At 30.8% G+C, this 11,658-nt stretch overlaps 2 protein-coding genes across 2 annotated transcripts; both read left to right on the top strand.

Annotated features, from left to right (window-relative positions):
* Window positions 1-570: 570 nt before the first annotated feature.
* Window positions 571-2,902, top strand: LOC127253761 (uncharacterized). Its single transcript, XM_051278518.1, has 4 exons — window positions 571-777; window positions 1,346-1,472; window positions 1,591-1,679; window positions 1,763-2,902. The coding sequence occupies exons 2-4, from the start codon at window positions 1,349-1,351 to the stop codon at window positions 2,801-2,803; spliced, it is 1,254 nt and encodes a 417-aa protein (XP_051134475.1). The 5' UTR covers window positions 571-777; window positions 1,346-1,348; the 3' UTR covers window positions 2,804-2,902.
* A 5,468-nt stretch (window positions 2,903-8,370) lies between these two features.
* On the top strand, window positions 8,371-10,856 carry LOC127253782 (zinc transporter 2-like). The gene is made up of 2 exons (XM_051278550.1): window positions 8,371-8,996; window positions 10,345-10,856. Exons 1-2 carry the CDS (start codon window positions 8,399-8,401, stop codon window positions 10,734-10,736), a joined length of 990 nt encoding a protein of 329 aa, XP_051134507.1. The 5' UTR covers window positions 8,371-8,398; the 3' UTR covers window positions 10,737-10,856.
* The last annotated feature ends 802 nt before the right edge of the window (window positions 10,857-11,658 follow it).

The raw sequence follows: 11,658 nt of genomic DNA, 5'->3' as shown, positions 1-11,658 counted from the left end.
TACAAATAAGAAACGCAAAATATCTGAAATGATTGTTTTGAATAAAATTAATGATAAATAATTGATTAATTTTTTGTTTTATAGTTTTTGGAGACAAATTGTTACCTAATTTTAATAAAAACTATAAAAATAAATAATTGATTAATTAATTATTTATTTATTTTATTCAAAAGAAATTATTTAAGATATTTTTTATTTTTTATTTATATAAAACTTGCGTAATTTAGATTTTTATTTAGAATAAAATATCAATTTTTAGACAAAAATAGTGTTTCGTTCAAATTTTACATTTATGTAATAAATAAAACACGGTGTATTCTGTGTGTATTTTTACTGTAAGACAACGGGATGTTATATCATCTTATCAAACCCCCACATACAATACCGATACAATATTTATCCAAATGAGTTTCCAATTATTAAGCAAAACAATAAATATAAATTGATTTTTATGACACAATTATTTATTACATTAATATAATAAATAATAATAATAATTAATTCCACAATATAAGTAGTCTGCGCAGTTGTGCCAATTCACCTACATTATATAGAATAATAATATGCAGATCACTAACCATGAAAGCTCCACTAGTTATCTCTCCATGGAGCTTCTTCTTCTTCTTTTCCCCAACCAACTTTCCGCCTTTCTTCACTCTCGTCTTCTTCCTTGATGCAAATGCAGTCAAATTTTCGATTTCTGTTTATGCGAAAGGATCGGATTTATCAGGAATCGTGCATGTCTGTCGTTGAATTCCTGCACTGAATTTGGGGAAGGTGAAATTATTTATTTGCTTTCGTTCGTAATTGTTTTGATTTTTTGTTCTGTTTGGAGTTTCTGGTAGAATTGTTATCTGGTGTTGAATTTTATGGCGTGGTTGGGTAACTGTGAGCGCAGTTTGGGATTAATTTTGGTTTTGATTGATTGTTGGATTGCGATTTTGTGTTTGGCGGCTGGAGAATTTGGAATTCGAACCCTAATTGTTTTTGGGTGATTTCTGAGAACCAATAGAACAATTTAGTGCTGAAATTCGCAGAGAACTGAATCAATAGATCGATTTAGTGATGAATTTTCAAACGAATTGATTGATATGTTTTGAGACTATGAAGATTGCTTCGTAATCATGATTTAGAACAGAGCTTCCTGTATTTTATATAAAATTGATAATTCTTTCTGATAATACTAATTGTTGAAACTTGAAATGTGCTAAAGATGTGAAGAAGCATTCATGAACTGTATTTGAATTCAAGTGATTCCATGGATATGATAACTCCATAGCCTGATGAAATGCTAAATCTGAGGTCACTTACAGAGTATATTTTTCGAATTTTTGATGCAATTTAGAGAATGGGAAAGAACTTCTGGAGGAAGAACATAGCCGATAAGTTCGTCCACGCGCTCGACTACAATCGATGGAATGTCTTGAAGTTTAACCATGGCCAGAAGATCGAAGCCACAAGATATAAAAAATGTAATCACTCACAAGCCTTATTTGATTTGTTGTACCTATGGCGTGATTAGCTCGTGAGAATCATATGTTTCAATGGTTTTAGCTTAGTTCTCGACTAATTTTCATTCGATATTTGCAGGGGATTTGAGCTCTGAAGCTGCATTGTATGGAGGTTTTGATACCTTCGAAACAGCGAAGCTTTTGGATGGAGACGATAGACAACAAATCGTAAGTTCTTGATTTCATTTACCGGACAATTTATAATGTTTGAATTGGTTCTACACATTTGATATTCGCTTTACTTTTATTAGAATGCGAAAGATTCAAATGCACGGAAGCGACAATCGCTTCGAGCTTGGATGAAAGCGTTGATCAGTGAAGAAATCAACGAGGATGAGGATGAAATTTATAAAGAAGGATCTTATTTTGAGACAGAATTGCAGGGGAGTTACCTAAACTCTCTAAACGTCGACTGGAAACATTCGGTTGTCGATACCATAGAAGAACACGTCGATAACGAGAATCCCGACATTCTTGAGATATTCAAGGTCGACAAACACTTGCTGGTAAAAAATCTATGCGATTCCGACGAGACTATCGCGAATTTCTCGCGTGCGGTGTTGGGGTTGAATTCTACGTCGAATCTCATCCGATCAAGATCCTTCCCGCCCGCCGAAACGTCGAATCGAAAAAAGTCCAGGGCTGAAACCTGCGAAAGCAAAATGCCAAAGCTGCATTGTTTGACTAATTTCGACGAAGAACAAACTAGCGACGATGGGAGCAACGTTGACTGCCGTAAGCTTCCGGATAATTCTGAAAATCTCGACTCCGACTCATGCTACATAATGTGCCTTCTCGATCTTTCGGGAATCGCAGTCGATCCATTTAAAATGCGATGGCACTCATCCGACCAACCATTGAATCCAAATCTATTCGAGAGAGTAGAGGCGTGCTGGCCGTGCGAGGATCCGCGAGTCGATAAATGGGAAGACTTTTATGCCTATTGGAATCGTCGAATGCTATTTGATCTTGTTAACGAGGTTATTCTTGAGGTGTACGACGAATCGGCTTCATATTATCCGAAGGCTTTATCGTTGGGGTGTCGCGTAAGGTTATTCCCGGCAGGATACCGTATGATGGAGGAGGTGTGCGCGAGAATCGGCGCATTGATGAGCTTGACGGTGGAGGAAACGATGGAGTCGTTCCGATTTATTTTTGGTCGGGATTTGGCGCGCCATGTCGGGTGGATGAACCTCCAGCCGGAGGCGGAGTGCTTGGGGTTCGCGCTCGAGGATGCCATTTTAGATGAGCTTCTAGAAGAGTATGTTCTCTTATACGATTTTATGTCTTGATTGTTCTATTGTTTTTTTTAGGGTGTATAGACTATAAATGGTGTTTAACTGCTCTTTCTAACATAGAAAAGGTATTTATGTTATGGAGTAGTTTTCTTTCAGCATAGAAAAGGTATTTATGCTAAGATTCTTTTTATATTTAAAACTTTTTAAATAAATAAATATAGTAATAATCTATATTATATAAATATATATTAATTCTAATAATTATTAAAATATTTGGATTCGGGTCCGAATCGGAGTTGGGATGAGTTTATAATAAAACCTACATGCCCCTAATTCAGCGGGATTTAAAACATAAAATCAACAATTCATCCCAAAGCAAATTATTTAAATTCGAATCCGCCACATTAAAAGGCGGGTCTGGGGCAAATCTGCAGCTAACCCGCCTAATTGGGCCGACCCGTTTCAAATTTTTGTTAGGGGTATATTAGTCCAGATTTAGGTTGGGCTTGTAAATTCAAGTTTGGGTCCGGTTTCATTTCAAATTGTTTCGGACGGGAGCCTGCTTTTATTTATTTGTTATTATTATTTTTTTAAAATAAAAATTATTATATTTTGTATGATTTTTTATTAAAAAATAAATTATATTAATCCAAATACATACAATTATGATAAGATAATATTTTCATTGATAACTAAATAGTTATTTGGCTGTAATTTGAAAAGAGTTATTTGTTAAGAATATCTCAGTCTTCTAACTTAAAATTCGATTGGTGAAAGGTGGAGAGCCCTTCACCTTTATAAGTAAGGGTGAACATTGGTCGGTTCAAATTGAAAAAATCGATTTTTTTTTTCGATTCAGATTGTTTGGTTTGGATTGTTCAGTTAATTAATTTGGTTCGGTCCAAAATCAAATTTATAAATTTCAGTTTCGGTTCGGTTATAATTTAAAATTTTTAATTTTGGTTAATCGAAAAAATCGAACTTTTAAATATAGTAATAAATTATATATAAATGAATAATATATACTATAATTTTGAGTATTTATATTTGATTAATATTAAAAATATATATTAATAAATAAAAGTTCGGTTTCTTCGGTTTTAAACCGAACCAAACCGAACTAGTTTGGTACTTGGTTTTGAAAAACTTTGGTTCTGTTTCGATTTCAATTTTTATAAACCAAAAATCGATCAAAATTGAAAGTTCAATTTGGTTTGAACCGAATCAACTGAATGCACACCGTACTTATAAGCCAAGAGAGTTCCCACGTCATATCTAATGTGAGACAATATTCAACACTTTCCTCTCGAAATGATAATTTAAAAAATTCATACATGATCAATACCCAATACAAGCACCATGACTCTGATACCATGTGAAAATATTTTATGAAAATTGAAAACTTGAATTGTATTAATAATCAAATAAGATGCCTATATATATATATATATATGCTGCAAGATAAAACAAATTCGATAGACTCAAATCTAAATCTAAAACTACTAAATGTAAAATTTAATATTTAAAATATCTCAACATCCCTTCAAACTCAAGTAGTAAAACAGAAGCCAGCTTCAGTTTGCAAAGAGATTGAAGATAAAAACATCCACATTCTTCCATCATGCCAAAATCAGAAGTAGTGTCTTCAATTGAATTAGAGTCAGAGATACGGAACTCTCACTAGAGTCAGAAAATATGAAACTGGAAGATACGAAACTCTAATCGGGGCCAGAAAACAGTGAATCAGAAACACAGAATTCTCACCCGAGCCAGAAAAATGACGGGACTCTCAATGCAATCGGAAGCATCACTTTGTAGTGAACCATGATAATCGATCAAAGGCAACGCAAACTTAAAAATAAACTTGAGAAAAGAATCAATTTCAGATGTATCTCAAAATAAAAAGATAGTCATTGACACCATAAAATCAAAAAAAAAAAAAAAAATAATTTAGTTTGGAAAACTTCCAGAAATATACCCGGAGAAGCATGAATTATGTTCTGACCACACCACAAATACAATGGAGCGACCTAAAAATTGAAGGTTAAGGGCTTTCGCCACTTGGACTACACTCTATTTTCAAAATAATATATCTTTATTGAAAACAATTGAAAACCTAACAAAATATTTTTGATTTGAAATAAAAGATAAACACACCCAAAGAATCTAAACATTAACTTTAATTTTATTATTCATATTTAAAAAATATTTAAATTTAAATTGTTTTGATAAATCAAAACGCATAGGCATAACTCAATTTGTATAGGCCCAAGAACAATTTGTATAGGCCCAAGAACACTTTGGTTTTTATGAACATATTACTGTAAATATGAGAATTTAGGTCAAATGTAATTAGTAAGTAATTAAAAAATATATTAGTAAAAATAATAGTAGATTAAGATTAATATATATAAATATTTTAATTAACATTAAAAAAATTATAAAATTTAAAATTTAAAATGAGATTAAAGTGTAATTATATTTTTAAAAAAAAGACATTATATAGAACAGACGAAAATAAAAAATATGGGCAAATTATGTAGAACATAAGAAGTATTTTTTAAACTCAAACCTTTATTTTTCGTGTTATGCTCGAGACGAATTTTGAGATATTTTTTATGTCCCACATAATTTACATAATATTAATTTAGTTGGTATGCTTTTAATTTTCAACAAGTCACTATTAAAGAGTTTTAAGGGCTTTCTCAACAAATAAATATAAATAAAAGTTTCTTCATAATTCACATTATAAAATTTAAAAAGAATCAAATTCTGTTTTTATTTAAAATATTATATTTAATATTGACTTACTATACATAATATTAAATATTTAAATATATGAAGATATATTAAAAAAAAAGAATATAAAGTATAAATAAGCACACACAGCGACGTCTTGAGCTGGCGGATGTAAGTATGAATATGGGTGCAGTACACTATGAAGTCAAATATGTACTACACGATACAACCACAATACAATTTGAATTTAGACTTTTGGTTTCGATTTTATTTTGAAGTTTTTATTTATTATTTTATATAAAAAAAATATTTTTATTAAAAATTTTGCATGATTGAATAGTGTCGAAATATATTTGAAACTATAATTTTAGTACTTTTGGTTTAGAGTATTATTTATGTTAAATAAGGGTGTGTTTGTTTGAAGGATTTTGGTGAATTTCCACTATTCATCCAATTTTTTTTCCCAAAAACATCAAATCAAATACCTATTTTTCATTTTTTATATTATACTAAAAATCAATTTTACATTCAAAACATCACATCAAACCCTATTTATATCACATCATACAACTATTCAAATTCAAAATTTTTACTATTCAAATCCCAACTCAAAATCCAAACCCCCCGAACAAACACACCCTAAGAAGAAACATATTACAATATAAAAATTTGGATAAATTATTTTTTTTAATTCCATAACTGAACCCTATATCATTTTAGTCCCGTAAGTGGAGCCTGTTGCAAACTAGTCCCATAAGTGAAAATTTTTCGCTGTTTTAGTCCTCTGGCACCGGAGACGCCCGCATAACTCGCCGGAGGCTACGTGTCCGCCAGGTCAGCGGCACCTGGCGGACACATGGATTTTATTCATTTTTTTCATTTTATTATTATTTTTTAATTTTTTTTTAAAAAAAATTTATTTGCTTTTTTAATTTTTTTATTTAGTCCAATTAAAAAAAATTAAAAAAAAATTAACGTGTCCGTTAGATGTCGCTGATCTGGCGAACACATAGATTTTATTCATTTTTTTCATTTTATTATTATTTTTTAAATTTTTTTTAAAGTTTATTTGCTTATTTTTTTATTTTTTTATTTAGTCCAATAAAAAAACATTAACGTGTCCGTCAGATGTCGCTGATCTGGCGGACACGTGGCTTTCGACGAGCCACGCGGACGTCTCCGACGCCGGAGGACTAAAACAACGAAAATTTTTCACTTATGGAACTAGTTTGCGACAGACTCCACTTGTGAGACTAAAATGATAAGGGAGTTAATTTACTGAACTAAAAAATAGTTTACCTTAAAAATTTATATTTTGTGTTAAATTTTTATTTTTTGTGAATAAGATAGAATATACTCCCTCTGTCCCAAAAGATTTGTCTTGTTTTTCCATTTTCGTCCGTCCCAAAACAATTGTTTTGTTTCCTTATTTAGTAGTCGTGGTCCCCACTTTATAACAAAATTATTTCTACTTTTCCATACTATTTGCTAATTATTACTCTAACATATTCTTTAAAATCCTTCAAAAAGCAAAGGCTTTTTAGTCATTTACATTCTACTTTATACTCACTTTCAATTAAATACTATTATTTCTTAATTTCCGTGCCAACTCTCAATAAGAATTCTTTTGGGACGGAGGGAGTATATTTTATATATTATGTGAGTAGAGGTGACAAAATTTGGGACGCCACAATAACTCGATACAAAATAATTGAGTTTAGATCAAGAATTTCAATTCGATTAGATATACGAATCGATATATATATATATATAATTTAATTTAATAAAATTTTAAAATATTATTAATTTAAATTGAACACAACCTACATATTTTATTTCTAATACTAGTTTTTACCATGTATTGTGTATGTATTTACAACTATTTGTTATTGATTTAGAGTTTATTTGTTTTGTGTTATTATTGATTTAGAGTTTATTTGTTTTGTGTTAATATTATTTTTTATATGAGGTATAAAAAATTGTATCGTTAATATAAAAATAATAATATGTTATATTTTATATTGATTTATGAGAGAGAATAAAATATATATATTGAGAATTGTATAAGAATAAATTATGGACAAACAACCAGATGTTTTGAATGTAAAATAAATTTGTAATATAATATAAAAAAGAAAAAACAATTATTTGATTTGATATTTTTGGAGGAAAAAAAAGAATGAAAATAGTAAAAATTTGTAGTAAAACTCGCAAAAGAAAATAGTTTGGTTATAGTTTGATTTGATTTTTTTTAGTTTTTTTTTTAATCGATTATTTGATTATAGTTTGGTTTGTAAAATTTTAATTAAAAAAAAAAACGGAAATGGATAAACGGGTCGATTTCATGTTAGTTGGATCTGATTCGGGTCATCTAACCTATTTTAAAAAATATTAAACAAGTTAGCGTGATTGAATGAGTCGGATTCAGATCAAATCTTCTAAGTTGTTTAAATAAATGGGTCGGGTTCGTATTGGACAATTTGACCTATTTTAAATCTTGACCCGACCCGATATTTTGATATTATATTTGATGTATATACTTTTAAAACTGATTATTGATGAATAATGTAATTTTCTTCTAAAATGTCTATGTAAATATAGCTAATCATGTCCTTACACGGATGACCTAGTGGTATGAGATGCACTTATGCTCAAATCACATTGGTATAAAAAATTATACAAATATAATGATATTTTTACAATAATACTATCATCATAGTTTAACTATACTACAGAATGAATAAAATTGTACGATCATATCCCTCAATTATATATATACATAAAATATTAATATTAAAAAACTTTTCTTAAAAAAAAATAAAATTAAGTAATATATATATATATATATATATATATATTGTCTTCTTCAATAATTATCCATATCATATCATACCTACCTCTATCTCTCCCATGGCTTCTTCCCCTAAGTCAACTCCCCTAATTCTTACCCTCCTCCTCCTCCAACAATTCTCCACCATCGCCACCGCCCACGGCGGCGGCGGCGACGACAACGACGGCGACAAATCCGATCACCACCTCCACAACCGGTCGCTAATCCTCGTAAAAATATGGTGCCTCATCATCATGTTCGCCACCACATTCGCCGGCGGCATCTCCCCCTACTTCTACCGGTGGAATGAAACGTTCCTCCTCCTCGGCACGCAGTTCGCCGGCGGCGTCTTCCTCGCCACCGCCCTCCTGCATTTCCTCAGCGACTCCGAGGAGACCTTCAGCGATCTGACCTCCAAGAAATATCCCTTCGCCTTCATGCTCGCCGCCGCCGGATATTTGCTCACCATGCTCGGCGACTGCGTGGTCGCGGCGATAATGAGGGACGCCGCCGCCGATAAGGAGCTCCCGTTGGAGGATGGCCGGCAAGAGCAGCCGCCGGCGGCGGCGGAGACGAGTCCGTATTTTGTGAAGACGACGTCCGCCGGAGACACCGTGCTGCTTATACTTGCGCTGTGCTTCCACTCCGTCTTCGAGGGCATCGCCGTCGGAGTTTCCGGTGAGTTAGTTTCTATGTGCAATTTAATTAAATATTTTTAGGCTATGTTTACCTCTATATATATATATATATATATAATTTTGGCATTATTAATGCTATATTTTGTTTGTTTGTAGAATTTTGACCAATTTAAAAGAAACATTAAATCAAAAATATATTTTTTATTTTTATATTATACCCTCCTATCAGTTTGATAAAATTACGTAGATTTGGTTCACTATAAAAAAAGTTGAAAGCTATAAAAAAAATTTTGTAGCAAAATATAATAATTCCTAGTAAAAATATTTTTGTGACAAGACTCTTTTCATCGTTTATATTGGGTTAGTAAATATATTTGACGACAAATATAACTTTCGTAATAAAAAATAATTTTTTTTGCTGTAAATTACAATTTATAACAAAAAAAATATTAGCAACAAAATATATATGATTTTTTTAGCCAAAATAATTTTAGCTATGAAAAATATTTTGTCGTCAAAACATTAGCGACGAAATTAATTTTGTAGTGCATAATTTATTTTAAAGATTAAATTAACTTTGGTTGCTAAATGATACGTTTTAACTACAAAATATTTCATATTTAAAAATATTATAGTTAATTAGATATTTTTTTGTAATGGTCAGACAAAGAAATTCTCCCCCATCCTACTTTATTTGTTCGATTTTTTGTAAATACAGATAAATAATATATAATTAAACAATATATATTAGTTAAATTAATTATTTTATTATATAAATAATTGTAAATTAAAATTAAAATTACTAATTAATTTAATTAAAATTTTTAAAAAAAATATATGAAATGAACATAAATGAAAATATTGGACAAATTATGTATTATATAGTCAACAAACACATTCCTTCTCGTGCAAGAGTTATTTACGTCTCACCCCCTTGTAAAAAGGTTTCACGTGCAAAATTAAGGTGGGGCATAAATTCACCTTGCACGTAAAATGATCTGATGATCAATTAGATAATATATAAAAAATAATGCACGGTCATTTAACAATTACATCAAACATTTATTTTTTTTTAAAAAAAAACTCAAACTCTTAAGCTCAAATTCAGACTACTTAGATTTGAGTCTTATAAATCGATCTGTTTTGTATTGCCTATATATAAGCCCCTTATTTTAATGATCAACAAAAAAAATCTCATTATATTCCCCCAAAATTTCTAATATGGTATCAGAGCCTATTTTTTTCTCATGCAGTAGAGATAGCCTACCAACTCTCGTTTCTCCGAGTACATGCAACATGGATTATACCCAGAGATCTTGTAATTTTGAGATCATGCTATCTGTACACACAATGTTTTTCTTAGTTTTACAACTTGTCTACGGTCGCAGCTACTAAAGGAGACGCGTGGCGAAACATGTGGACGATCTCACTACACAAGATATTCGCGGCCATCGCGATGGGCATTGCGCTTCTAAAGATGATACCAAAGAGGCCATTGGCGACAACCGTGGCCTACTCATTCGCCTTTGCGATTTCAAGCCCCGTCGGGGTGGGGATAGGCATTGCTCTCGACGCCACCACACAAGGGCGTAGCGCGGATTGGACTTACGCCATCTCGATGGGGATAGCGTGCGGAGTTTTCGTCTATGTAGCCATTAACCATTTGATGGCTAAAGGCTTTATTCCTCAAGCCAAATCCTACTTTGATACCCCTTTCTATAAGTTTTTTGCAGTTGTTCTTGGAGTTGGAACAATTGGTGTTGTTATGATATGGGATTAGGGTTTTTTTTTTTTTTTTTTAAGATTTTTATCATGAGTTTGATTTCTTCAAATGTTGTCTCAACTATATGAAAATTGTTTGTGTGAAATTGTTCTTCTCTATATGTATTTTATTTTTTTTCTTGCCAATTTTGTGTGGCGGTTTTTTTTTTTCTAAATTTTCTAGTACTTATTATAGTTCTTCATTCTTGTACATATGATCTTATAATACAACTATATCACTTGGCCCTTTCTACAATGAGTCAATGTGTTATGTGATTATAAGTTAACCTTATATATTAACATAAATGATTTTTAACATTGTTTGTTATAAGTTGTATTTTGTCGGGTTCATGTGCTATATATTTGTATTATATTAATATAATTAAAGTATTGTCTATCTTTTTTGTTGTATACTATATGTATAAATATTTATATTGTGTGCTGTTAGCATTGTCCTAAATTTTGTATCTTAGCTAGAGCTTCAAAACAAACAAATAGTTTGTAAACTCGACTCGGTTCAGCTTATTTGAGTTAGTTAAGGGCTCGTTTGTCAAGCTAAACGAGCCAAACACGAACGAGCTCGAGCTTGTTTGCAAATTTTGACCATATTTATTTTTAAAAAATAAAATTAATATTTTTATATTAAATAAGTGTACATATCTTTATAAATATTATATTTAATCCTATTTTATTTAAATTTAATAATATAAAATTATAATTATTATTAATTAAATTTAAATTTTTTAATAAAATATTTTAACGAGCCAAGCCTAGCTGAACCGAAAACAAACAAATAAAATTGCTAAACCAACCAAGTTCAAATAAAAATTTCAACTCGTATCTATTAACAAACGAACACGAGCCGAACTCAAACATAACAAACTCGACTCAGTTCAGCTCGTTTACAGCTCTAATATAAGTGTAGTAAATATTTTCATATA

This window comes from Andrographis paniculata, unplaced genomic scaffold, assembly GCF_009805555.1.
Source record: "Andrographis paniculata isolate CXL003 unplaced genomic scaffold, ASM980555v1 Contig51END, whole genome shotgun sequence".
NCBI classification, from domain to species: domain Eukaryota; kingdom Viridiplantae; phylum Streptophyta; class Magnoliopsida; order Lamiales; family Acanthaceae; genus Andrographis; species Andrographis paniculata.
Note: the sequence above shows the minus strand (reverse complement) of the source record. Positions and strands in the feature narration are given on the sequence as shown.

Coding starts and splice junctions, on each gene's coding strand:
- LOC127253761 (XM_051278518.1), top strand. CDS start 1,349: ATGGGAAAGAACTTCTGGAGGAAGAACATAGCCGATAAGTTCGTCCAC. Junction 1,473..1,590: donor AGCCACAAGATATAAAAAAT/GTAATCACTCAC, acceptor CGATATTTGCAG/GGGATTTGAGCTCTGAAGCT. Junction 1,680..1,762: donor GAGACGATAGACAACAAATC/GTAAGTTCTTGA, acceptor TACTTTTATTAG/AATGCGAAAGATTCAAATGC.
- LOC127253782 (XM_051278550.1), top strand. CDS start 8,399: ATGGCTTCTTCCCCTAAGTCAACTCCCCTAATTCTTACCCTCCTCCTC. Junction 8,997..10,344: donor CATCGCCGTCGGAGTTTCCG/GTGAGTTAGTTT, acceptor CTACGGTCGCAG/CTACTAAAGGAGACGCGTGG.